Genomic DNA, 24,485 nt, shown 5'->3' with positions numbered 1-24,485 from the left:
TGCAGGGCGAGGGCGTGGGTGCGGCTGCAGGGGAGTGGTGCAGGTGCAGGGGAGTGGTGCGGGTGCATGTGCTGGGGAGCGGTGCGGATGCAGGGGAGTGGTGCGGGTGCATGTGCAGGGGAGCGGTGTGGGTGCAGGTGCAGGAGAGCTGTGCGAGAGTCATGCGGGTTCAGGGGAGTGGTGCGGGTGCGGGTGCAGGGGAGCCATGCGGGTTCGGGGAGCGGTGCGGGCGCGGGTGCAGGGGAGTGGTGCGGGTGCAGGGGAGCGGTGCGGGTGCGTGTTCAGGGCGCGGGAGCCGTGCGGGTGCAAGACGCGTGCAGGGCGCGTGCAGGGGCGGCGGGCGCGGCGGCGGCGGCGGCGGCGGCGGCGGTGACAGCCGCGCCCGCGCTCCCCGCGCGTAGGTGTGCGGCGCGCTCCTGGCGGGGACGGAGCGCGCAGATCTCGCGTGCGCTCGCCGCCCGGCGCAGCCCAGCCCGGCCCCCGCCCGGCGCCGCGAGCCGAGGTGTCGCCCGCGCCCGCGCCCGAGTCGCCGCCGTGCCCGCGAGCGGGAGCCGGAGTCGCCGCCGCCCGAGCGCAGCACAGCGCACGCCGAGCCCGTCTGTCGCCGCCATGGCCACTACGGTGACCTGTACCCGCTTCACCGACGAGTACCAGCTCTACGAGGATATTGGCAAGTAAGAGCCGCGGCGCGCGCGGGCCGGGCAGGGACCTCCGGACCCCCGGACCCTCCTCGCCGCCGGCTCGGGGCGCACTGCGGCCCCGCGCGCCCCCGGCTCCTCCCGGCTAGGGGCCCGAGGCGCTCGGCCCCGCGCGGCCCCGACCCCCCGGGCCCCGGGCCAGGCTGCCGGACCTCGGCGCGCGCAGCTCCGCCCGGCCCTGTTCGGCGCGGCCGCCCGGCCGGAGGCCGGCGCTCGGGGCGCGGGGCTCGGCGCCGCGGGGGCGGCAGCAGGTGTCCCCGGAGCGCCGGGCAGACGTGACGCATTTGGCGGCAGGAGGTCAGAGAGGAGCGGCGCGCGGGGGCGGCCGCGGGGCCTGGAGCGCGGGGGAGGGGGCGGCCCTGGCCTGAGGGTCGCTCCCGACGCGGGCCGCGCTGTCCCCACCCCCCACCCGGCGGCCGGGCGCGGGGGCGGCGAGACCGGCTAGGCGTCTGCTCCTCCGCGTGGCTCCATCCGCGCGGGGGGTGCCCGCTGCGCTCCGGGACGCGTGGGAACGGCCTCTGCCGTGGGGCCCCCGTGGAGTCGCGGCTCTGGAGGATTTTCCCCCAGATTCTTCTGGAAGGAGGAGGCAGGGGAGCCGAGGGGCTGAGGTTGGGGAGCTTGGCGGATCCCTGGGGTGGAGATGAGGGGGTGCGGTGGGGAGCCTGACGGGCCCCCTGATTTCAGGGTCATCGAAGTAGGCGGAGGGTGTATTTTGGAGAGTTATTGACACGCGTGCGGGGGTGGGGGTGGGTAAAATGGGGAGGGGCTTCGAAGGCTCGGTTCAGGTGGGGCCTCAACCCTGGGGAACAGGTGGCCCCTGGACTCTAGGTGGGGTGTCCCTGGACTCTAGGTGGGGTGCTCCTGGACTCTAGCTGGGGTGCCCCAGGGGCTGCTCTCCGCCTGGGGTGAATCAGGGTGGCTACAGCCGGCCTCCCTGGGCCGGCTCCGGAACTCCTGAATCCCTAGGCTCCAGCCCCGCGCGCGCGGCCAGAGCCCCATCTTCCTCCCTCGTTCTCCCGCCCTCCCGCGTGGTGGGGGCGCTGGCGAGGTTTCCTCTTACACATCCAAAGGCAGATCTTTCTCTGAAAAGGGTTCCTGATGGTGATTGTGTTGGTGAGGGGTGTCGATGGTTGATGATTGTGGGTGCTGATCTGGGAAGAGAGTGGGGCTGTGCTGATTATCCGGTGCTCCCTGCATGTGGGGGAGGTTGCGGGTCAGGCCTGAGGGCTGGTCAGCTGGGTGGAGGAAACCCCAGGCCAGGAAACCCCTGGCCTGGCCCTGGGGGGCAAGGCCATGCCCTGAAGGCCCAGAAACTCCTTTCTGTCCTGTGGGTGCTGTTTGGGTGCCCGGCCCCTGGGGCTGGTGGACCTGGAGAGCGGAGCAGAGGCAGAGGGCCAGGGAGGGTCCAGCACACCAACCGTGTGCTGTCCTGAGGCCCTGAACACGGGCCTGGAAGAAGCTGGGCCGAGGCAGCAGGCTAGGGGGTCTTCAGAGGGCTTGTTTTCCCAGGAAGAGGGGGGCAGTGGGAGGAAGCTGTCCTTTCTGGGGGACTTTCTCATTGTTTCTGTGCTGGCCCTAGAGCACATGGACCCTGGACCAAGTGCCCCTGGGCCCCTCTCCTCAAACCAAAGCTGGCTCTGCCTACCCCTGCACTTTTCTGTGGCTTCTGAGGGTCTGGCATTGTGGAGGTTGGCCCCCCTCAACTCCAGGCTTGCAGTTCCGGCAGCCACGGATTATCCTGGGCACTGCCGCCCACGTCCACACGGGGAATGGAGGTCTCTGGGCTGCCCTGGGCAGGGGCCAAGAGGGGACCTCACAGTGGAGGCCAGCACCCCCCACCCCACCTGGAGCAGCTTCCAGAAAGGAGCCACGTGGCTGCCGTGGTATGCAGCCAGGGGGCTGGAGAGTGAATGGGTGAAGCACCCCAGTCGTGGGGTGGGGGGCAAGTGCCTGGGAGGAGAAGGGAATGTACCCCAGGACCTTGGGCCGACCCTCTGGGGCTGGGAGGGTTTCAGTCTGGCCCAGCATTCCTTCATGGAGCGCCTTAGGCACCGGGCCCGGTGAGGGCCTGTCACAGCCCTGCTGGGGCATCCTGGGTAAGGGAGGCCAAGCAGGTGCAGGGGTGGCTGCAGGGGGCAGGGGGGCTGGGGTCCAGGCGGCCATGTTGGCTGGTTGTTGACAGCGCTTACCCAGGGCACAGTTGGTGCTGCTTCCCGGCCTCAGGTGGATGCATCCAAGTTTATTTAAAGCCGCAGCCCCTGGCACCGGACGACGCTGAGCTCTCTGCCCGGGAAGGACCGGGCCACAGGCCCACAGCTGCCCGGTGACGTGGCCACCGCCGCTCCCCTCCCTGCTCCGGCCCCTTCCCTGTCTGCCCTTCTCCCCGGCTGTGCTCAGGATCCTTCCCTGGGGGCCTGGGGATCTGAGGACCAAGACAAGCTGTTTTCTGGGGCTCTGACCTGCCTTGCTGGGCAGGGTGGCCACACTGGGCCAGGGCTCCTGAGTCCTGGGTTAAGAGCCCCCTTGAGCTGGGGGCCCCAGGCAGGCACACAGCAGGGTCTCCAAGCCCTTGGCAGTGATGCAGTGTTAGTTTTATTATGTTGTGTAGATTTTAAAAATTGAGAAAAATTCCAGGAGTAATAAAGCGAGCGCCTGTGCGTCTTCCACCGAGAATCGAAAACGTTACAAGTGCGTGTTCCGTAACCGCGAGTGAGTTCTGCAGATCTCACGGAAAGGCACGGCAATTCTAGGTAACCACCAGGTCGCTGGTGTGACAGGAGATCTTCGAAAATCTACACATGGTAACCGCGTGAGGTGATGGCTGTGTTAGCCTAACGCAGGGGTCATGCCCTGATACACACTTGGGCACCAGATCCGTATACTCACTCGAGGTTGTGTGTTGATTACGTCTCAATAAAGGTAGAAAACAAACGAAGTGGGATTTGTTCTCCAACCACAATCACGTATCTGGATTTTATCCTTCCCAACTTTCTCACTCCTTTACACTCAGGTATAAGGCCCATGACTAACGCATAGTATTGTCTGGTGTGTTTTAACTCAACCGCAACAGTTCTGACACGTGTTTTCACTCCTCTTGGGCCTGCTGGCACCTGTCGCGCTGATGCGTTGACTGGCCATGGCTGCTGGCAGGAGGCATGTCATAACCACTGCCCTCTGCACGGAGGCCTGCGTGGCTCCCGGTGGCCTCTCTGTCCAGTCCCGCGGCAAGTTTGCTGGTGGGAGGGCTTCTGTAGGATCTGTCCCGGCCACATTCTCCACATCCCCCTGTGCGTCTAGCCCCTCCTGGCATGCTGTCGCTTGTCACTGGTAGATCTTAGCTGTTTGACGGGTGGTTGGGTAGGAAGAGTATTTTGTGTTCGGGCTCACAAATCTGCCACTTTGTGGGGGGGTCACCTTCTTTAAAATACGAGCGATCTCTCCAGAAAAAGTAGAAGTAGCTGCCGTGAGGATTTGGTTTCAGGGTCTGGATGCTCCAGACCCTGGAGGGGTAGGGTGGCCACTACCTGGTGGGGTAGGGTGGCCCCTTTGTAGCCACCTCCCAAGTGCATGTCCCCGATTCGAGTTGAGTGGGAAGCTGCCCTCCCGCCCCATTTTACAGACACAGAAACATGGCTCAGGGAGGATGGGTGTCTGGTCCCAGCGGTGAGGAAGGCCCGGTCTCCAGGCCAGGGCTCCCCACTCCTCCCAGCACCCCCTGAACTTTGCTAGGCCCAGAGCCAACCTTGGTGTGTCCTTGACCCCATGCAGTGGAGAGCAGCCCCTGTCCTGGGGTGTGCACTCCCCGGCCCCCCACTAGCGGGCCTTCCTCTGCACACTCTCAACCAGCAAGTGACCCGCTAGCAGGTTCGTGGATAGACAGGGCGTTCAGAGCAAACGGATGGCTGAGTCTCCTGAGCTCTGAAGCCGGGTGGGCTCCCTGGAGGAGGAGCGACATGTCGGCTCTCTCACGCCCTCCGATGAGCATTTCCAGCCTCCGTGCCTTTGCTCAAGAGCCTCCTCCCCTGCTGCCCAGCCCAGAACCCCACACATGGGCAGCACCCCCCCCCCCTCAGGCTACAGTTGGGCCCCAGGCCCCTTCAGTGCCAGGCCTGGCCACTGCACATTTGAGGGAGGGGTGAGTGAACTGGGCCCGGAGCTGGAGTCTCACCCTTAGTGGAGGGTGTTTAGGAAAGAAGTCACACACGCTGAGGTTGCTGCAAGACGCACATGAAGGTGACGCTCGTTTGGTTACTATTGAACGGTATTTTTATACCATAACCTACTTTGCTGGGAGCTAAGAATACACCGCGCGCTCGCTTACCTGCACTTTCTCTCCTGGTGACAGGCCCAGTGGCGAAGTGGTGCTTGTGACATCAGCCAGCTCCGTGCGAGGGGTGGGTGCGGCGACCTTTCCCCTGTCACAGCCGAGGCGGGCGGAGGCCGCAAGGGCCCGGGTGGGGATCCGGGCGGTGGTGGGCCACCTTCTGCTCCCCGTGGAAGCTCGTGACCCTGCTCGGTTCTTTCCATCGGCTGACTCAGGGCCGCTTGTGGTCTACTCTGACCCTCGGCTTTTCAGGATGCTGCCCATCCTCAGCAGGCTGTTCTTCCAGCACAAGCAGTGCCCCCTGGCTCCTTTATGAAAAGCCACTGTTTCCTTTGGTCCCACAGCATCCAATACTCTGCCCCCGTTTGGGACCAGCAGGGCTTGAAATTTTATTTTCTTAATCAAACAAACTGCAAAGGCAGTATCGTCTTATGAAGAGAATAAATACATGAGTGTGTGCAGAAGTGACTCTTTTACCCCCGCTTTCCTCCGTGCCCCCAGGAGCCTGGGCTGTGCACGTGTCTACACGTGTGTACGCATACATGTGTCGCACGTATATCTGATTTTAAAACACAGATGGCATCACCGTAGATGTGATTCTGCATTCTGTTTGCTCCTCACACCTTATGCTGACCCGAGTCACTGTTTCCCTCCAGCTCGGGGCTGGCAGTGCCCTGAACATGGAGGGTGCGGTTTCCTGACGGGCATGACGGAGGGATGAGAGGGCCCTGTGTTTGAAACCGGGGCTCCCAAGCTTAGCGGGGTGGGGGGGAGGGCACGGTCATTGTGCATGAATCAGAACGAGGGTCACCTACTCTTCAAAAAGAACCCAAGAACAGATTCCTCTCCTCTTGTTACTTGAAGAATCGCCCAAGCGCCTACGGGAGAGACACATATGTCTTCTTCTGCCTAAAAAGGCCCTGTTCCCTGAGAGTCCTTGTTGTCCCCCCAGGATTTAACAGGTGCCAAACAGGACAGTCCAGGCGGAGGTGACATGAGCAGGCTGTCTGCTCCTTGGACACGTCCCGTGCCCCCCTCTGCTCTCCGAGGCCACCTCCCGGGCTCAAGGCAAGAGATGTGGCCTTTCTGGAGATTTCAAATACATGTTCACAAAATTGAATTCCCTCTTTCTCTCCCACAAAAATGGAATCTGATTTTTAAAGCATCTTTCACAGCTGCGTGTCACTTTGTTAGTGTCGAAACATAAAAATACATTATGTATCAACTTGGTTTTCCGAAAATTATCATATTGGCATATTACATAGAAATGTATATTTTATTCCTATAAAAATCTGAGTCTACTTAAAATAAAAACATGTCAGAGTGGCATTACTCGCTGCCAAACCCCGGGGCCTTTCGCCTCCTAGTTTGGAGGGTTGCTGGCCTGGTCAGTGGCTGCAGCTCCTGGACGTGATTCTGCGTGGACATGAGGGTCCTGACGTAACTAAGGCTCGGGTTCTTTGTGAAGGCAGATACAGGCTTTTGTTGAATTCTGGAACAGATTGGCAATAGCTGGGCGAAGATGGAAGAGAATTTTGTGGAGGAAATGTAACCACGTGGTCATACGGGGGCGTGGACGGCGGAAGGAGGCGCCAGCGTTACTGTCCTGCCGGAAGGGCCCATGTCTTCCGATGTAACGCCCTCCCCGGGGTCCAGCCCGTCCAGGCTGGTGCCTGTTTCCAGAGAGAAGCTGAGGGGCACCCCTGCCTCTGTGTCACCCGGGACCATATTCCAGGACCGAGAGCCGTGCCCGGCACACAGTAGGCGCCCAGAGGAACAGCCTCGAAGGCTGCGGCTCCTTCCCAGGCGAGTGGAGGCAGGAGGGGCCGCTGGCCTCAGCAACGCGCAGACACCTGGCTCGAGTGGCCGCCTGTCTCGTTACCTGGCGAGGTGCGGCCGCAGGGCAGGTGTCACTGAGGTGCTTGCCACAGAGCTGACGCCACAGCTTTGCTGTGTTCTTTCCACGTCTTGATAAAGTTCTTCGTGTGGCTCTTGTTCTTGTGTGTTGAGGTGCAGCCTGGTCCTCAGCGTCGCTGGTTTGAGCCAGGCCATCTGGCCAGCGCTTTCTGGGGAAAGAGCGCTGGTCTAGTTAAGGGTGCACCTGCTGAACAGAGACCAGAGCGGTGGTTCCCGGCTCGGCTGCATGTTGGGGGCCACACCCCAGCCCAGCTGACGCAGACACGAGGCGGACAAGGTCCCAGCGCCGTCGGGTGGGCAGCACAGACACAGACCTGAGGCCGGGCCCAGGCCCCTCCTCCCTCCCTTGGCTCTATGACTGTGGGTGTGGAGTTGGCCTTCTGTTCTCTGTACACTCAGCCATGTTACTCCTGGTCCTGTCTGTCTAGAGCAGCACTCTCTAGAAGAAACAAACTATTGGAGCCACAGGTATAAGTCATGTGTGTAATTAAAAATGTCCCTGAGTACTTAAACAGGTGCAAGGAAGTTTAACGATAGATGCATTTAATTCAGTGTGTCCAAAGCATTACTTCAACATATAAGCAATTCAGGCATTATTGTGAAGTATCTTACATTTTTAGAAATATTATGCATTTGCAGTCTGTCGTGGACTTTACATTACAGCACGCCTCAGTTTGGGCCAGCCACGTCTTGGGTTCTTACGGGTTCTTGTAGGCAGAGACCGCCATGAGAGCAGTGCTGGTCTAGAGCTTCAAGCTCATTCACTTACTTATCTTGTAGTTCTCCTGGTTTCTGTTGCCCTTCCTCTGACTTATTCATTCAGGAAGTGTGCCCACACACGTGCCTGTTCACCAGGTGCTCGCTTGGCGCTGGGGCGGCAATAGTGAGCAGAGGGCGCTTGCTGCTGTGGAGCTGTTGGTGGGGGAGGCAAGTTACAGACACATGACATGACAGGGTGGAAGGTGACCAGTACATGTGCTCTGGGGGTAATTACAGAGACTCAGGAGCGCCAGTCAGGAGAGGAGACTCATTGTTAAAATCAGGAATGAGGGGTGCCTGGGTGGCTCAGTTGGTTAAGCATCTCACTTCAGCTCAGGTCACGATCTCACGGTTTGTGGGTTTGAGCCCTGAGTTGGGCTCTGTGCCAACAGCTCAGAGCCTGCTTCAGATTCTCTCTCTCCCCCTCTCTCTCTCTGCCCCTCCCCACTCACTCTCTATCTCCCTCCCTCTCTCTCTCTCTCTCTCAAAAATAAACATTTAAAAAATTTTTTAAAAATAAATGTTTTAAAGTATAATAAATAAATAAAATCAGGAATGAAAAAGGGGGCAATACAATGGACCCTACAGAAATAAAAAGATGCTAGGAAGTCCATGAACAACTGGGTGCCAGGTTGTATAACCTAGATGGAATGGACAAATTCTTAGAGAGACACAGCAACTGAAATTGACTCAACTGAAAATGACAGAGACTCATTAATAGGTGAGAAATTCTGAAATGTCCCACGAAGACATTCTGTTAGACATTTAAATAAGGACTAATAGCAGTCCTTTACAAATTCATTCAAAAAACAGAAGAGGAGGGAATTCTTTCCAACTCATTCTATGAAGCCTGTAAAACCAGACAAAGACCCCACAAGAAAGAGAACCATGGACCAGTGTGGATGTAGATCCAACATCCTTGACCAAAGACTGGCAAAATGAATCCAGCAGCATAGACGAAGGTTATGCCTTATGAATGAAGAAAGTTTATTCCTGGATGATGGAAGGTTGGTTCAACATACAAAATTCGGTCACAATACACCATATTAATTGAATAAACAAAGAAATTATATGACCATCTCAGTAGATGCAGAGAAGTATCCAACAAAATCTAATATTCTTTCCTGTTAAAAACAGTCCACAAACTAGGAATAGACGGGAATGTCCTCAACTTGATAAAGGGCATCTATGAAAATTCCACAGCTGTCATATTTAATGGCAAAAGACTGAGTGCTTTGTCCCAAGGTCAATCTCAGGTCAGGAGCAAGACAAGGATGTCTGCTCTCTCCACCTCTATTAAACACGCTACGGGAGGTTCTAGCCAGGAGAGTTAGGCAAGAAAAAGAAATAAAATGCACCCATATTGGAAAGGAATAGGTAAACGTCTATTTTGCAAACGTCTTTGTTTGCAGATGACGTGATCTTGTGCGTACAGAATTGCCCAAGGAAGTCCTGGGAGAGTCCCTTTGTGTTCAGCAAAGTTGCAAGATCAAGATACAAAATCCATATTTTATTACACTAGCAGTGTTTGGTCTCAAAATAAAATTAGGAGTTGGGAAAATTCCCTTCACGATATTATATAAAAGGACAAATACCTAGTGATAAATCGATAAAAGGAGTGCAGGAACTTGGACGCTGAAAATCACAACCACTGTTTGAAGAAATTTGAGAAGACCCACTAAATGGAAAGGCATCTCATGTTTGTGAACTACAAGACTGAATATTGATAAGGTGGTGGGATGCTGCAAGTTGACTGACAGATTCCCTATGACACCTGTCCCGGTTCCCGCTGCCTTTACTTATGTATTTATTTATTAAAGTTTATTTATTTATTTTGAGAGAGAGAGGAGGACAGAGAGAGCATGCAGGGGAGGGGCAGAGAGAGGGAGAGAGAGAATCCTAAGCAGGCTCCACAGTCAGCACAGAGCTTGACACGTGGGTCTCAATCCCATGAACTGTGAGATCATGACCTGAGCTGAGATCAAGAGTCTGATGCTTAACTGACCGAACCACCCAGGCGCCCTCCAGCTGCCTTAAAAAAAATCGACAAGCTAATCCTCCTAAAATTCATAGAAAAATGCAAGGAGAGACCCAGAAAGAGCCAGAACAATCTTGGACAGGAAGAATGATATGGGAGGACTCACACTTGCTGATTTTAGAACTAGAGGCACCTGGCTGGCTCAGTTGGTGCAGTGAGTGGCCCTTGGTCTCGAGGATATGAGTTTGAGCCTCACGTTGGGGGTAGAGATTACCTAAAAAACTCCTAATTATACAGCCACGGCGACCAAGATGGTGTGGGTACTGGCATAAGGACAAACACATAGATTCGTGGAATAGGACTGAGATTCTGGGATAAACTTACGCATCTGTGGTCATTAGATTTTGACAAGGGCAACAAGACGTTTCAGTGGGGAAACTGTCCAGCAAACGGACAGTTGGGTATCCACGTGCAAAAAAATGTGAAGGTGGAGCCCTACCTAAAACTGTGACACCATCATCTCAAAATGGATCATAGACCTAATCGTAGGAGCCAAACCCATAAAATTCTTGGAAGAAAACACAGGAGTAAATCTTCGTGACCTGGAGTTTGGCAATGGTTTCTTAGATATGATGCTTAAAGCACAAGCAATGGAAGAAAAATAGGTAATTGTTGTTAATCAGCATGAGAACGTTTTGTGCTTCAGAGGACCCTGTCAGGAAAGGGACAGGACAGAATGGGAGAAGGTGTTTGTGAATCACTCATCAGATGATGAGTTCGTATGTAGCATAGTCCAGGAACACACTACCAAGCAGTAAGAAGGCAGACAGACAAACCAGTCAAAAAGTGGGGAAGGACCTGAGTAGACATTTCTCCAAAGAAATGCACGCAAAGATAGTCATTTGGGAAACACGGTGGTACCACCTCGCTCCCCTGGGATGGCTAGGCCCACAGAGGCAGGTAAGAACATGCACCAGCCAGGATGCGGGGTCAGGACCCTCATTCACGGCCGGTGGGAATGCAAAATAGTGCAGTTACTATGGAAAACGGGTCCTCAAAATGTCCCATTCCCGGAAATGTGCCCAAGAGCCAGGGAAGTGCAGGTCCGCACGGAACCTTGCTCACAGCAGCAGTGTCCCTAAGAGCCAAAACGTGGGAGCAGCCCAGATGTCCCTCAGAATGTGTAAGGAACACGTGTCCTATCCACATGCTGGGATGTCATTCAGAAGTAAAAACAGAAGAGTTCTCATAACCGCTGACACACGGTCCTACCTGGGCGAATGCTGAGAATGCACGCCCCTTTACCTGAAGCTTCCAGAGCTGGCAGCTCTGTGGGCACAGAGGGCAGAGCCCAGGCCTGGGAGGGGGGGGCGGTGGGGGGGGGGCGGCCGCTGACGCTGTTGTAACCTATAGACTGCGGTGACGGACGGAGGCCTCTGTGAATATAGTAACAGCCATTGAATTACACACTTTAAGTGGGTGAATTGTTTGGTACATGAATTATATCTCAATAAAGATGTTTAAAAATAAATAAAACCGATGTAGAAAAAGAAAAGAAGTCTAGCATCTGGCTCTCAACACTCGAATTGCTGAGAAGTAAGATTAGCAGTGAGAGTGGCTCTGCCTGGCGGCTCCCTGGCACTGTTGCCGTGATGCCAGAGGCAGGGCCGTGGCCTGCCCGCTCGCTTCCCCACCAGGGCGCCTGTGGAGGCAGCAGAGGGTGGAGGCCCGGGTGGAGGCTGGGAGGGGCAGAGGCCAGAATGCGAGACCCGCCTCTTCCTCTGTCTCTGAGACGGAGCCCAGCTGGCGCTGGTCCATGGCGGGTTCAGCAGACAGTGGCAGCGTGACAGGGGACAAGGCCCACGCGCCTGGTTCTGGAAGGCTCCCCTGGTAGCAGGGAGGCTGACAGGCGTGGGCGGCAGAGGGGGACAGGCTGTCAGCAGGGTTGGTGGTGACGGGAGGGCTGGAGCCAGACGGACGGGGAGCCGAGCCCCCAGGTCCTATTATTCCTGAACATCTGCCACCTGGGTCAGTCCTCAGTGGGTTCTCTCCTTTCTCTCTGCCTTTTCCCCTCCTGCTCCTCCCCCCCCCGCCCCCGCTCCTCCTCTCCCTCTGCACCCCGCCTTCCTCCCTCACCCCCCCCCCCCGTCCCCGCAGGCACCTCTTGGATGGGTGTGACCCCTGCCTGCCTGGGCACGGAGGGTCCAGGAACCCCCAGCCCTCCAGGAGCAGGGCCTCGGCTGGGTGCCCTGACAGAGTGCAGGTGTCATGAGGGGTGCCCTGTCCGTGCTCACCTCTTTCCCACCCAGCGGGGCCTCTCCTGCACCTCCCTTAGAGGCCAGGCTCTTGCCGGTGTGGCTGATCGGCTTGGGGCCCGGGGCCCAGATTCTTCCTGTGTCCCTTCTCCTCCCTCTCCTGCCCTGCCCTGGAAGGGCCCCCCGCCTTCTGCACCCCACCCCTGGTCCTCAGCACCCCTCAGAAGGGAGCAGGGAGTGTGGAGAGCTGGCCACGGGGCTCCTGCCTCTGTGCTGAGCGGCAGGACGTCTGCGTCTTCTGTGCTGTTCCATCTCGGGGTACAGGGGGCCTTCAGCCTCAGTCCCCATGGGGGTGAGGTCTGCACAAGGCCCCCTGCCCAGCTCCAGGCTCTGCCGCCAGGGGTCCTGGGCCCAGAGCAGGGACAGGGCCGAGCCCAGGCTTTGCACAGTGAAGGGGGTGCAGGGCTCCACAGGGGTGGGAGGGGGACATTTCTGGGTGGGGAGGGCGGGGTGTGGAAGGGTCATGTCAGACCCCTGGTTGTGGCAGCAGACTGAGGGGAGCCAGCCACGTGGCCACTCGTCCTAGGCCGGGCCCTCCCCGGGGTCCCCCACGTACCCTCCAGAGGCCTCTGGTGACCCCAGCATTTCCGCGGGGGCTGTTGGGGGACAGCTCAGCACCAGGGAGGGGGCCTCTGGGACGCCCCGCTGCAGCATGACTGGCCCCTCATCTGCCCACACCAAGGAGGGGCCAGCGGGGCGTGCTCTCCCAGGGAGGGGTCCGCCACCCTGGACCCTCGTGGAGCTCTGTCTCCAGATGTTTGTGTGCAGAGGCCCAGGTTACTGCACAGACCCTTCTTCAAAACCTGGTGTTGATGAGAGCATTACGAGCACCAGGTTCTCTCTGTTCTTAATGATTTCCCAGAGATTCGGCCGCGTTCTGGCCAGGTGCGTGGGGATGTGCATGCGACACAGGGCCCCCACCTCACCACCTTCGCGCTCCAGTGGCAGTGAGCACATCCACGCTGTGTGCGGCCACCACCACCGTCCATCCCTGGACCTTTTCCATCCACAAGGAGGCTCTGTCCCCATTAGACACCAACCCCGTGTCCTCTCTGTCTCTGTGGACTGGACCTCTCTCCGGACCCCACGTAAGTGGACCCCTCCAGCGCGCGTGTCCTTCTGTGTCTGGCTCCTTCCACTCGGCATCAAATTCTCCAGTGTCAGAGCATCCTTTCCTGTCAAGGCTGATGATGCTCACACATTTGTGCACACACACACACTCTCTCTCCACATTACCTTCACCCCTTGTTTGTGCACACGGCTTCCTCCCCTGTCAAGGCTGACGGTGCTCTGCTGTCCGGATGTACATGTGATGTGTGTGTGTAGGGGTATGATGTGTATATGGTGCATGTACATGTGATGTACGTGTGATGGATGCTGTGCATATGGTGTACATGTGTGTGTGAAAAGCGTGTAGGAACCATGTGGGAAGCGTGTGTGGTGTGTGACGTATGCTGATGTGTGTGTGATGCACGGCAGGCCGTGCATGCCCCAAGACAGCTGAGACCCCGCCTCCCTGACCTCCTGCCCCTCCTCCGACGGCTGCTCTAGGAACTGCCCCGGCAGTAACTGCAGACCAGGCTTGCCGGTCTGACTCTGTTCTGTCCCTGTCCCCAACTGCCTGCGCTAGGTCGCTGGGTGGCTGTGGCTTTGAAGAGCTGCCTTTGAAGGTCGCTCTGTGGAGCCCCGGCCAGAAGAAGGTCCCAGGTGCCGTCTTGTGGGGAGATACCACGGTGTCTGTGTGTGAATCTAGCCGTCCTGTTTTGTCCAAGTGGGTTTTTGCATCTGTCCTCGGTCACACTTGACGGGGCATTGACACAGACGTCTGTCCAGGGAGGAGTGGGGGCAGGTGTGGGTGCACCGAGCTGAGCTCAGGCGTGCTCTGGGGCAGCCCCTGGGTGTGCAGGAGGGAGGTGGGGGCACAACCAGGGTGGGCCAGGGCTGGGAGTGCCCTCTGAGAGGTGGGCAGGCTGACCCAGGCCCCAGGCCTGCAGCCAGGCAGGCACAAGCAGCTCCTTGTCTGAACCTCCTGCTCCAGAGAGGACTGAGCGGCTCCTGGGTGAGACCCTCCTTCCTCGGCCGGGCCTGGTGGCTGCTTCTGCGGGACAGCGCCTGGCACAGAGGTGACACTGGAGAACTGTGTCTGCGGTGAGGCGGGCAGTGCCAGGAACCCCCTGGGCTGAGGAAGCGACCTGCCCAGGCAGGGTGGCCACCTGCACCTGCTCCCTTGGAGCCTGTGGAGGGCAGAGACGGTGGACGCACCCTGGCCGGGGGGCCTGGTAGACACACCCCACTGCAGTTTTCCTTTTGTACCCGGCTTCTGAGGGGGAGGGCCTTTTGGGGCTCCCACGCACCCCGCCTCAAACTACTCCCTGAGAACCCATTTGGAGAGGCCATGGACAGCTCCCACAGTCCCCCAGGTGAGCCCCGCCAAGACCCAGGCCAGGTCGTGCCTCCACAGCCACTCTGTTCTGAGAGCTTCATGAGTGACTTGGTATTTACTTTCTTCCCGTGATATGTTCCTGCGTTAAAACATGGAAGTGTTTCCAGTCATCGGTGAAATGGCTTGTGCCGTCTGACCGAGCCTCGGGGAAAGTGGGGGCCCAGGGGTGCCACTGGCTTTGTCCGGGGCATGTGTGTGGCGGGAGCAAGGGTGGGGTGCGTGTCCCTGTCAGGCCAGGGCCCTCTCTCCGAGTTGGCGTCTCCTAGCGGGAAACAGGAAGAGTGTAAGTTCCAGGAACGTCTGTGGTCCTCAGTGTCGGTGACTCAGGACGAGCGGCCCTCAGACTGTGGCCATGAGGGGTTTGCCCGGCACCTGCTGCACTCAACTGGGGAGCGGGGGTCCGGCAGCCAGTGTGTTCAGGCCGTTCTCAGGCCCAGTGGTCACTGGTGCTCCCCAAGGATGGCTGGGCTCACCCTCGGCACACAGGCAGGACCCCCTTGTCCGCAGTCTCCCGCCCTCCCTGGTCCTCACAGAGCAGATGTGGGGAGGGGTGCGGGTGTCCCCAGGCCTGGCTGGGCTTTCCTGTCCTGTCCCAGTGTCGCTGCCAGGTGGCTCCAGCCAACGACCGGCTTCCGGGGTGGCTGGAGTCCCGCAGTCTGGGTCCAGGGAGGGGAGACACGGGCACGTCCTTGAAGCGTCCGAGTTCACTTTAGGGGACAGAACAAAACTTGTCTCCCAAGTGTGTGACCCTGCTCCCCAGGTAGGGACACAGAGCCCTGTGTGGCGAGGGGGTGCTGCCCTCAAATGGAAGCAGCTCCCGCAGAAAACGGCTCCAGTCCGACGGATGGTGAGCGAGGGCGGAGGCAGGCAGCACAGGGAAGGGGCCGGCGGCCCCTGCAGCCCGTGGAGGCACGGACACCGTCACACGAGAGCTGGTGTTACCTCACTCGAGTCCCACTCGGGCTTCGGGTACACCAGCGGTTCTCCCCGCTGGGCCCCCGCCAGCCCCCAGGCTCCACGCAGGTGGACAGAGGCCACAGCCCCTGCTCTCGGCCATCCACGATGGGGTCGGGTGGCGGCACTTGGGGTGTGTGGAGGGGTCCCGCCGCTCCTGTGGTCCCGCTGCAGGCTGCCTGGCAAGCGCTCACTGGGGCCAGGTGGGGCAGGTGACAGTGTGGTCCATCCCTGTGGTGTTCATATGCCTGCCGTGCGGCCGGCATGTAGAGACACCAGTGCGACCTCAGCCATCTCGTAAAGTTCCAGAGATTCAGCTGGCGTGAGCCAGACCCCGAGAGACCCCGGGCGGCTCAGGGCCCCTCCTGTGTGCTGGTCACAGGGCTGCCCTACTAGGCTCTGGTCCCAGGACTCAGCTTCTCTGGCTCCATCCCCCAGCACATCCAAGCCCACCTCCTCCCCCATCCTTCTTGAGCCTGCAAAGGGCACCTGAGAGGTGGGTGTGCAGGACGGGTGGGGGTCTGCGCTGGCCCCTGCCTCTCGGTGCTGTGACCTAAACAATGCATTCCGCATCCCCAGCCAGCCCCACCCAGTGCAGGGTCCTGGGAGCCCAGAACTGTGGAGGGCAGTGCACATGTGGGGGGGCCCAGGGTGCTGCCTGCACCAGGGAGTCTGTGACACCTGCAGAGCACCCTGCCTCCTCGTGTTGTGGGGGTCCCTGGCCAGGCTGGGGTTTTGAGGCTCCGACATGAGGCTAATTGGTCAGTGGCATAAGCTTTTCTGCATGTGGTTGGAGAATCCCTCCCTGACCCCGTGTCATAAAGATAGTTTGTTTTCTCTTTCTCCTTAAAAAATCAGTGGACTGTACTTTTTAAAATATTTTTTTATTTTTAAAAAAAAATTTTTTTTTTCAACATTTATTTATTTTTTTTGGGACAGAGAGAGACAGAGCATGAACGGGGGAGGGGCAGAGAGAGAGGGAGACACAGAATCGGAAACAGGCTCCAGGCTCTGAGCCATCAGCCCAGAGCCCGATGCGGGGCTCGAACTCACGGACCGCGAGATCGTGACCTGGCTGAAGTCGGGCGCTTAACCGACTGCGCCACCCAGGCGCCCCTAAAATATTTTTTTAATGTTTATTTAGTTTTGAGAGAGAGACAGAGAGACACACAGAGAGACAGAGTGTGAGCAGGGCAAGGGCAGAGAGAGAGAGGGAGACACAGAATCCAAAGCAGGCTCCAGGCTCTGAGCTGTCAGCACAGAGCCTGACACAGGGCTCGAACCCACGAACCCCGAGATCATGACCTGAGCCAAAGTCGGACACTTAACTGACCGAGCGATCCAGGCGCCTCAGGACTACTTTTTAGAGCAGTTTTAGATTTACAGGAAACGTGGATGGGAGGTGGGCCCCCTACCCCACCTCCTCTGTGGCCCCAGGTCACGTTCCTTGTTACAGGTGGTGACCAGTGTTGCTACGTCACTACTACCGTCTGCGGCTTCTGGGGCGTTTGCTTCTGTGCAGGTGTACAGGATGGCGCAGGGGTGGGGTCACAGTACAGTTCCACAGCATCGTGACTGCACGTCAGGCCCTCTGCTCTCCCCGAGCCCCCCGAGTCCCGGGTGACCACTGATTATTTTACCGTTTGTATAACTTTGCCTTTTCCGGAATGCCTTCTTGGTGAATCACATGGTATGGAGGCTCTCACGTGGAGCCTTCTTTCACTCCCCGATACGCATTTCAGGTTCCTTCAGGTCTCCATGGCTCATAAGCTCATTTCTTGTCGGTGCTGGATAGCGTTCCTGTCTGGAGGGACCACAGTGCATCGTGTCCACCTGCTGAAGGCCGTCCTGGTTGCTTGCACGTTCTGCTAACTGTGAATAAGGCTGCTGTAAACATCTACAGGCAGGTCTTTGTGTGGACGTAGCATTCAGTCCTTCGGGAAAATACCAAGCAGCTCAAGGGCTGGGTCCCGTGGGAAGAGTGCGTTTAGTTTGTGAGGAACCATCAAACTGTCCCCCAGGTGCCAGCACCAGGCCGTGTGCCTGCCAGCAGCGTGCGAGGTTCCTGCTGGTTGGCATCCAGCATTGGGTGTCGTCGTCGGGGTCCTGGATCTCGGGCTATCTGATCCACATGAAGTGCAATCTTGTTGTCGTTTTAATTTGCGTTTCCCTGACGACACGTTTGTGGGGCATCTGTCCACATGCTGACTTCTGTCTTCTGTCTTCTTTGACAAGGTGTCTGCTCCTGCCTTTGGCCTATTTTTCAATTGGATTGTTTGTTTGCTTATTGTATGTTAAGAATTCTTTGCATATTTTTCGTGGCAGCCAGCTGGCTCAGTCAAAAAAGCACGCGGCTCTTGATCTTGGGGTTGTGAGTTCAAGCATTATGTTGGGTGTAGAGATTACGAAAGGAAGGAAGGAAGGAAGGAAGGAAGGAAAGGAAAAGAAAGAAGGGAAGGAAGGAAAGGAAGGAAGGAAGGAAGGAAGGGAGGAAGGAAGAAAAGGAAGGAAGGGAAAGAAGGGAAGGAAAGGAAGGAAGGAAGAAAGAAACTTAAAAAAATTCCCTGGGGGGCGCCTGGGGGGCTCAGTCGGTTAAGTGGCTGACTTCAGCTCAGGTCGTGAGCTCACGGTTCATGGGTTTGGGCTCTGTGCTGACAGTGTGGAGCCTGGGGCCTGCTTCAGATTCTGTCTCCCTCTCTCTGCCTCTCCACCTCTCAATTTCTTTCTTTCTCTGTTTCTCTCAAAAATAAACAAACAGTAAAAAGAAAGAAGAGAATCCCTTGTGTATTTGGAATAGAAGTCTGCACCCGATGTGTTTCCTCCTCTCGTCTCTGGCCCATCTGATATCTCCATCACTTCCATAGGGCAGGAGGCTCTGATCCTAACCAACCCTGTTTGGTTGGTTGTTTCTTTCTTGGAAATGCTTTTGGTGATGTATCTGAGAAAGTCATTGACAAGCCCAAGGTCACCTAGATTTTCTCCTATGATATATTCTAGGACTTTTGTCATTTTGCCTTTTACACTAGGTCTATGATCTATTTTGAGTTAATATTTGTGAAAAGTGTAAAGTCTATTCTAGATTCATTTGTGTGTGTGTGTTCCAGTCCTTAGTCTGTTCAAGCTGCTGTGACCTTGGGGGCTTATGAAAAGTTATTCCTTACAGTCCTGGGGGCTGGAAGTCTGAGGTCATGGTGCTTGCAAATTTAGTGTCTGCTGAGAGCCTTCTTCCTACACAGGTGCCCTCCCCGTGTTCTCACCTGTGGAAGGTGTGGAGAGGTCTCTCTGGGGTCTCTTTTCTATGACACTGGTCCCACTCATGTGGGCTCTACCCTCATAACCGAATCACTCCCCCAAAGGCCCCTCCTCCTAGTACCATCACCTTGGGAGTTAAGATTTCAACATGTGAATTTGGGCAACACAAACATTCAGACTATAGAAGAACCTTTTGTTGAAAAGACAGTCTTGGGGCGCCTGGGTGGCTCAGTCGACTGGACGTCCTACTTCAGCTCAGGTCATGATCTCGCGGTCCGTGAGTTCAAGCCCCGCGTCGGGCTCTGTGCTGACAGCTCAGAGCCTGGAGCCTGTTTCGGATTCTGTGTCTCCCTCTCTCTGACGCCCGCCCCCCCCTTCATGCTCTGTCTCTCTCTGTCTCAAAAATAAATAAACGTTAAAAAAAATTAAAAAAAAAAAAGAAAAGACGGTCTTTTCTCCATTGACTTGCCTTTCCTCCTTTGTCAAGAATCAGCTCTATTTGTGTGCGCTATTTCTGGGCTCTCTATTCCATTCCGTTCATGCATTATGTATTCTTTCACCAAAACACACTCTCTTGATTCCTGCAACCTCGTAGCAAGTCTTGAAGTCAGGTAGTGTCAGCCTCGGACTTTGTTCTCCTCTGATCTTGTGTTGGCCACTCTGGGTCTTTTGCCTCCCTATAAACTTTAGTATCAGGTTTGATTCTTTTTGGGATTTTGATAAGAATTACATTGAATCTGTAGGTCAAGTTGGGAAGAACTGACATCCTGATGGTATTGAGTCTTCCTATCCATGGACATTGGTTATCCCTGTCATTTGGATTGATTTCATTCATGAAAATTTTGATTTTTCTCCTATAGATCTTATACATATTTTGTTACATTTATACCCAAGTATATTTTTTGGTAGTAATGTAAATGGTATGGTGTTTTAAATCTCAAATTCTACTTGCTCATTGCTGGTATGTAGGGAAACAATTAACTTTTGTACGTTAATCTTGTTTCCTGCAACTTTTCTATAATTGTTAATTCCAGGACGGTTTTTCTTGTCCATGTGGGGGGCCTTCTTCTATAGACAATCATATCATCTGCAAAAAAAAAAAAAAAAAAAAAAAAAAGACCGTTTTATTTCTTTCTTCCCAGTCTGTACACATTTTATTTCCATTTCTTGTCTTACTGTATTAGCTAGGATTCCCAGTATGATGTTAAAAAGGAGTGATAAAAAGGGACATCTTTGCCTTGTACCCGATCTTACAGGAAAAGTACCTACTTTCTCTCCAAAAGTCTGAGGTTATTTGTAGGTTTTTTGTAGGTGCTTTCTATGGACTAAACTGTGCCCTGCTCCTCCAAATTCATAAGTTGAAGCCCTAACCTCCAATGTGACTGTATTTCAATCTTTTGGAGGCAATTAAAGTTACTTGAGGTCATAAGAGTGTGTCCCTGATCTAATAGAATTAGTGTCTTTATAAGAAGAGACACCAGAGAGTTCACTTGCTCTCTCTCCATGTGCACTTACTGAAGAGAGGCCATGTCAGCACACAGTGAGATGGTGGCCACTTGCAAGTCAAGAGAACAGAGCTCACGTAAGAAACCGAACCCTGCTGGACCTTGATCTTGGACCTCCAGCCTCCAGAACTGTGAGAAAATAAATTCCTGTTGTTCAAGCCACCCAGACTGTGTGACATTTTGAACTAATACAGTGTTTATCAAGCTGAGATAGTTCCCCTCTGTTCCTAGTTTGCTGAGTTTTTATTGTGAATGGGGATGTATTTTGTCAAGTGCTTTTTCTGCATCTATTGATATGATCATGTGATTTTTCCTTTTAAATCAGTTGATGTGGTGGATTATGTTAGTTGGTTTTCAAATACTGAGCCAGTCAACCGTGCATACCTGGGATAAATACTTCTTGGCCATGGTGTTTAATTCTGTTCATACATTGTTGGATTCTATTTGCTAATATTTTGTTGAGGATTTTTGCATCTGTATTCATGAGAGTTATTGGTCTGTAGTTCTCTTTTCTTGTAATGTTTTTGGTTTGGGTAATGATGGCTTCACAGAATGAGTTAAGAAATATTCCCTCTGCCTCTTTTTCTTTTCTATTCTTTTCTTTTCTTTTCTTTTCTTTTCTTTTCTTCTCTTCTCTTCTCTTCTCTTCTCTTTTCTTTCTTTTCTTTTCTTTTCTTTCTTTTCTTTCCCTCCCCTCCCCTCCCCTCCTAGATTGTAAAGAATTGGTATAACTTCTTGCATAAGTGTTTGGTAGAATTCACCAGTGAACCCACCTGAGCTTGGTGCCTTCTGTTTGTAAAGGTTATTAATTATTGATTCAATTTCTGTGACATATACAAGCCTATTGAGATTGTTTCTTCTTGTGTGAGTTTTGACAGACTATGTCCTTCAAGGAATTGGTCCATTTCATCTATGTTACCAAGTTGGTGGGCCTAGTATTCCTTTACTATCCTTTTAATTTCTGTGGGGTCAGTAGTGTTGGCTCCTTTTTCATTCCTGATATTAGTAATGTGTACTCTCTCTTTTTTTTCTTATCCTGGCTAAAGGCTTATCGATTTGATCTTTTCAAAGAATCAGGTTTTAGTTTCATTGATTTTCTCTATTTCCTGTTTTCAATGTCATTGATTTCTGCTCTTTTATTATATCTTCTATTTACTTTGGATTTAACTTGGTCTTCTTTTTCTAGTTCCCTAAGGTGGAAGCTTAGATTATTTATTTTAAGTAGTCTTTTCTAATATATGCATTCAATGACATTAATTTCCATTAAGCACTGCTTTTACTGTGTTCCACAAATTTTGTTAAGTTTTCTTTCATTTTTCATTTAGTAAAAATATTTAATATTTTTTATTGATATTTCTGCTTTGACCCTTATTAGTTTTGGAAGTGTGTTGTTTAACCTCCATGTGTTTGTCGAGTTTTCCAGCTATCTTTCTGTGTTTCTAGTTAAATTCCACTGTGATCTTAGAGCATTCTTAGTATGATTCTGTTCTTATCAATTTGTTAAGGTGTGTTTGGTGGCCTAGAATGTGGTCTGTCTTGATGAATGTTCACGGGGGCTTGAGAAGAATGTGTGTTCTGCTGTTGCTGTGTGAAGTCGTCTATAGAGGATTCTTAGATCCAGTCTAGTGATGGTGCCGATGAGTTCAGCTATGGCCTTCCTGGTTTTCTGCCTGCTGGGTCTGTCTACTACCTATTTTTATTTAATGCTTATTTATTTATTTGAGAGGGACAGACAGACAGAGCCTGAGTGGGGAGAGGGGCAGAGAGAGAGGGAGACACAGAATCTGAAGCAGTCTCCAGACCCTGAACTGTCAGCATAGAGCCCGACATGGGGCTTGAACCCATGAGCTATGGGTTCATGATCTGAGCCAAAGTCAGATGCTCAACGGACTGAACCACCCAGGTGCTCCTGGGTCTGTCTACTTCTGATAGAGGGTGTTGAAGTCTCCAGCCATAATCGTGGATTCATCGACTTCTCCCTGCAGTTCATTCAGTGTTTGTCTCACGTGGTTTGGCTCACTCTCTTTGGGCGTGTACACATTAAGGCTTGTTATGTGTTCTTAGAGAAGTGACCCTCTTATCATTGTGTGATGCTCCTCTTTATCCTGGTAACTGTCCTGCTCAAACCTGCTCTGCATGAAATTAACATGGCTACTCCTGCCTTTGTGGTTTAGCATGGGCGTGGCTTAGTGTTCTCCCCTTGTTTTTTTCACTGTAGTAAAATATACATAAAGTGTACCATGTAACCATTTAAATGTACAGCTCAGCGGCACTAAGTCCATTCACAGCATCGCATAACCACCACCGTCCGTCTCCAGAACTTGTTCATCTTCCCAGAGTAATTCTGCCCCATTAAATAATCCCAGGGTGTTCCTCCCACTTCAGACCTCCTCGCATCCCTGGGCTGGTGCTCACCCTCTTGTTCCCGTCAGCTTTGCTGCCTGAGCCCTTCAGGAAACTCCTCAAGGATGTCTGCAGCCTGTACGACCGGGACCCAAGGGGTCCCAGCTGTGGTGGGGAGGGGTGGTGGGTCTGGGCAGTGCTGAGGGTGGCCGTGTGAGCCGTGGGACTTAAATCAAGCAGTATGGACACGTGCCAAGGCCAGGCTCTCATCATCTGTGTAGGACTGTGCGAACTTGATGTGACTGTAGAAAGTTCCGCTGACTAGTTACCATTGTGCTTACTTACAGCTAGATCTTGTCAGGGCGTGCAGCACACGTGGTCAGGGGGCCCTGCAGGGTTCTGACTCGGAGATGTGCCCACAAGACTCCCAAGTGAAGCGTGTTTGGGTATGTGTCCGCAGGTGGGCTGGGGGCGTCGGCTGGCTGGCGGGGGGCATTTCTGCCATGTCCCCGCCATTTCTTTCTTTGTGGATGGACTCGTTCAGAAGACGTCTGTTGCTGGACTTCAGTGGGCCACACAGGGTTTCAGAAAGGGGTCAGTATGGAGGCCTTAGACTAGAAGTTCCTCTGCCCCCAGTCCTGGCCTTCATGAGACTTTTTGAATAAAGATTCTGTGGTGAAATAAGTCAGGGAAAGGCTGCGTCTCATACTCCTGAGTTGGAGATTCACAGTACAGATTATGACCATACTAAGGCCCTGAGAAGTCCTGCAATAAAAAAGAGAGAAAGGAGGGAGGGAGGAAGGAAAACACTGTTTAACATACTGGTTCCCAAACATATTTGCCCACAGAGCCCCCCTAGTACCTACCATGTGTTAACATCCTGTGGAGCTAATATTTGAGGGACATAATTTGGGAAACGTTTGCCCGGTGCACCCAGTGGCAGACTCCATAAGGTAGAGTCAAGGGCCAGCATGTGTGTGTGTTGGATTAATTGTGTGTCCTCAGGATTTGTATGTTGGAATGCTAACCTCAGTATCTCAGAAAATGCCCTTGTTTGGAAATAGGGTGGTTGCAGATGTGATTAGTTAAGATGAAGGCACCCTGGTGTAGGACGACCCCTCATCTAATATGACTGTGTCTTCTAAAAAGGGAAATTTGGACACAGGGAGAATGTCACGTGACCATGAAGGCAGAGATCAGGGTGATGCTTCTACAAACCAGGGAGCACCGGGTCCCCAGCAAACCCCCGGTAGCTGGGGAGAGGCCTCAGGAGGAACCAGCACCTTGATCTTGGACTTCTGGCCTTTGGAGACAATACATTTCTGTTGTTTAAGCCACCAACCTGTGGTGCTTTTTTAAGGCGGCTCCAGGACACTAGCACGGTAGGGACGAGGCATAGCTTTAGCATCTTACCTGGGCTCAGAGTTCGGGGCTGGGAGCAGCTGGGATTCCGAGGGCCTGGGAAACGTCAGGGTTGGACACTGGGACCATGGCGAGAACTTGTGTCGTTGTGGGTTATGACTCACCCAGCTGTTGTGCCTTTGGAAAGAAACTCTCTGCGGATAACCGAGGTGTCCGCAGCAGCCCATTTATGAGGAAGGACATTAGAAACGTCCCAGATGCCTGCCAGTCGAGGAGGTGCTGTCTCCATGGAAGGACTGTTCTCTGCTCAGAGGAGTCATGATCTAGGTCAGAGAGTGGGGATGGTGTGTGCAGTGAAGGTCAACATGGAAGGCTGTACACCACCCAGGCGCTCACACACGTGGCTGGTGTGGGTGCCGTAGAGGCCGCGGGGGCATGGGTGTTCATAAATAGAGTGAGATGCTGTCCACACTGGTCTGCGGCCAGGCTTATTCAGGCCCGCTTCCCCGTTTCCTCCCTGGACAGGAGAGGAACGCAGTCCCCAGGGCCCTGAGAGCCAGCCTGACGCTGGGGGGTGGGCAGCCTTCATGGGCCCGGCCCTGGACATCACTCCCGCAGCAGGACCCCAGGCCAGC

General features: G+C 54.4%; 1 protein-coding gene across 11 annotated transcripts in view; it reads left to right on the top strand.

Annotated features, from left to right (window-relative positions):
• The first annotated feature begins 322 nt into the window (after positions 1–322).
• CAMK2B (calcium/calmodulin dependent protein kinase II beta) overlaps positions 323–24,485 on the top strand; it is an 81,069-nt gene continuing 56,906 nt past the window's right edge. For 2 of the 11 annotated variants that reach the window (XM_045494149.1, XM_045494144.1), the window contains exon 1: positions 341–674. In XM_045494149.1, coding sequence (XP_045350105.1) covers positions 610–674 — 65 coding nt within the window. In that variant the 5' untranslated portion in view covers positions 341–609. Of the gene's footprint in view, positions 675–24,485 lie in introns of all 11 variants that reach the window. The other 9 variants (XM_045494148.1, XM_045494151.1, XM_045494146.1 and 6 more) reach the window with 9 other exon arrangements.

Source organism: Leopardus geoffroyi, chromosome A2 (assembly GCF_018350155.1).
Source record: "Leopardus geoffroyi isolate Oge1 chromosome A2, O.geoffroyi_Oge1_pat1.0, whole genome shotgun sequence".
Classification (NCBI taxonomy): Eukaryota; Metazoa; Chordata; class Mammalia; order Carnivora; family Felidae; genus Leopardus; species Leopardus geoffroyi.
Note: the sequence above shows the minus strand (reverse complement) of the source record. Positions and strands in the feature narration are given on the sequence as shown.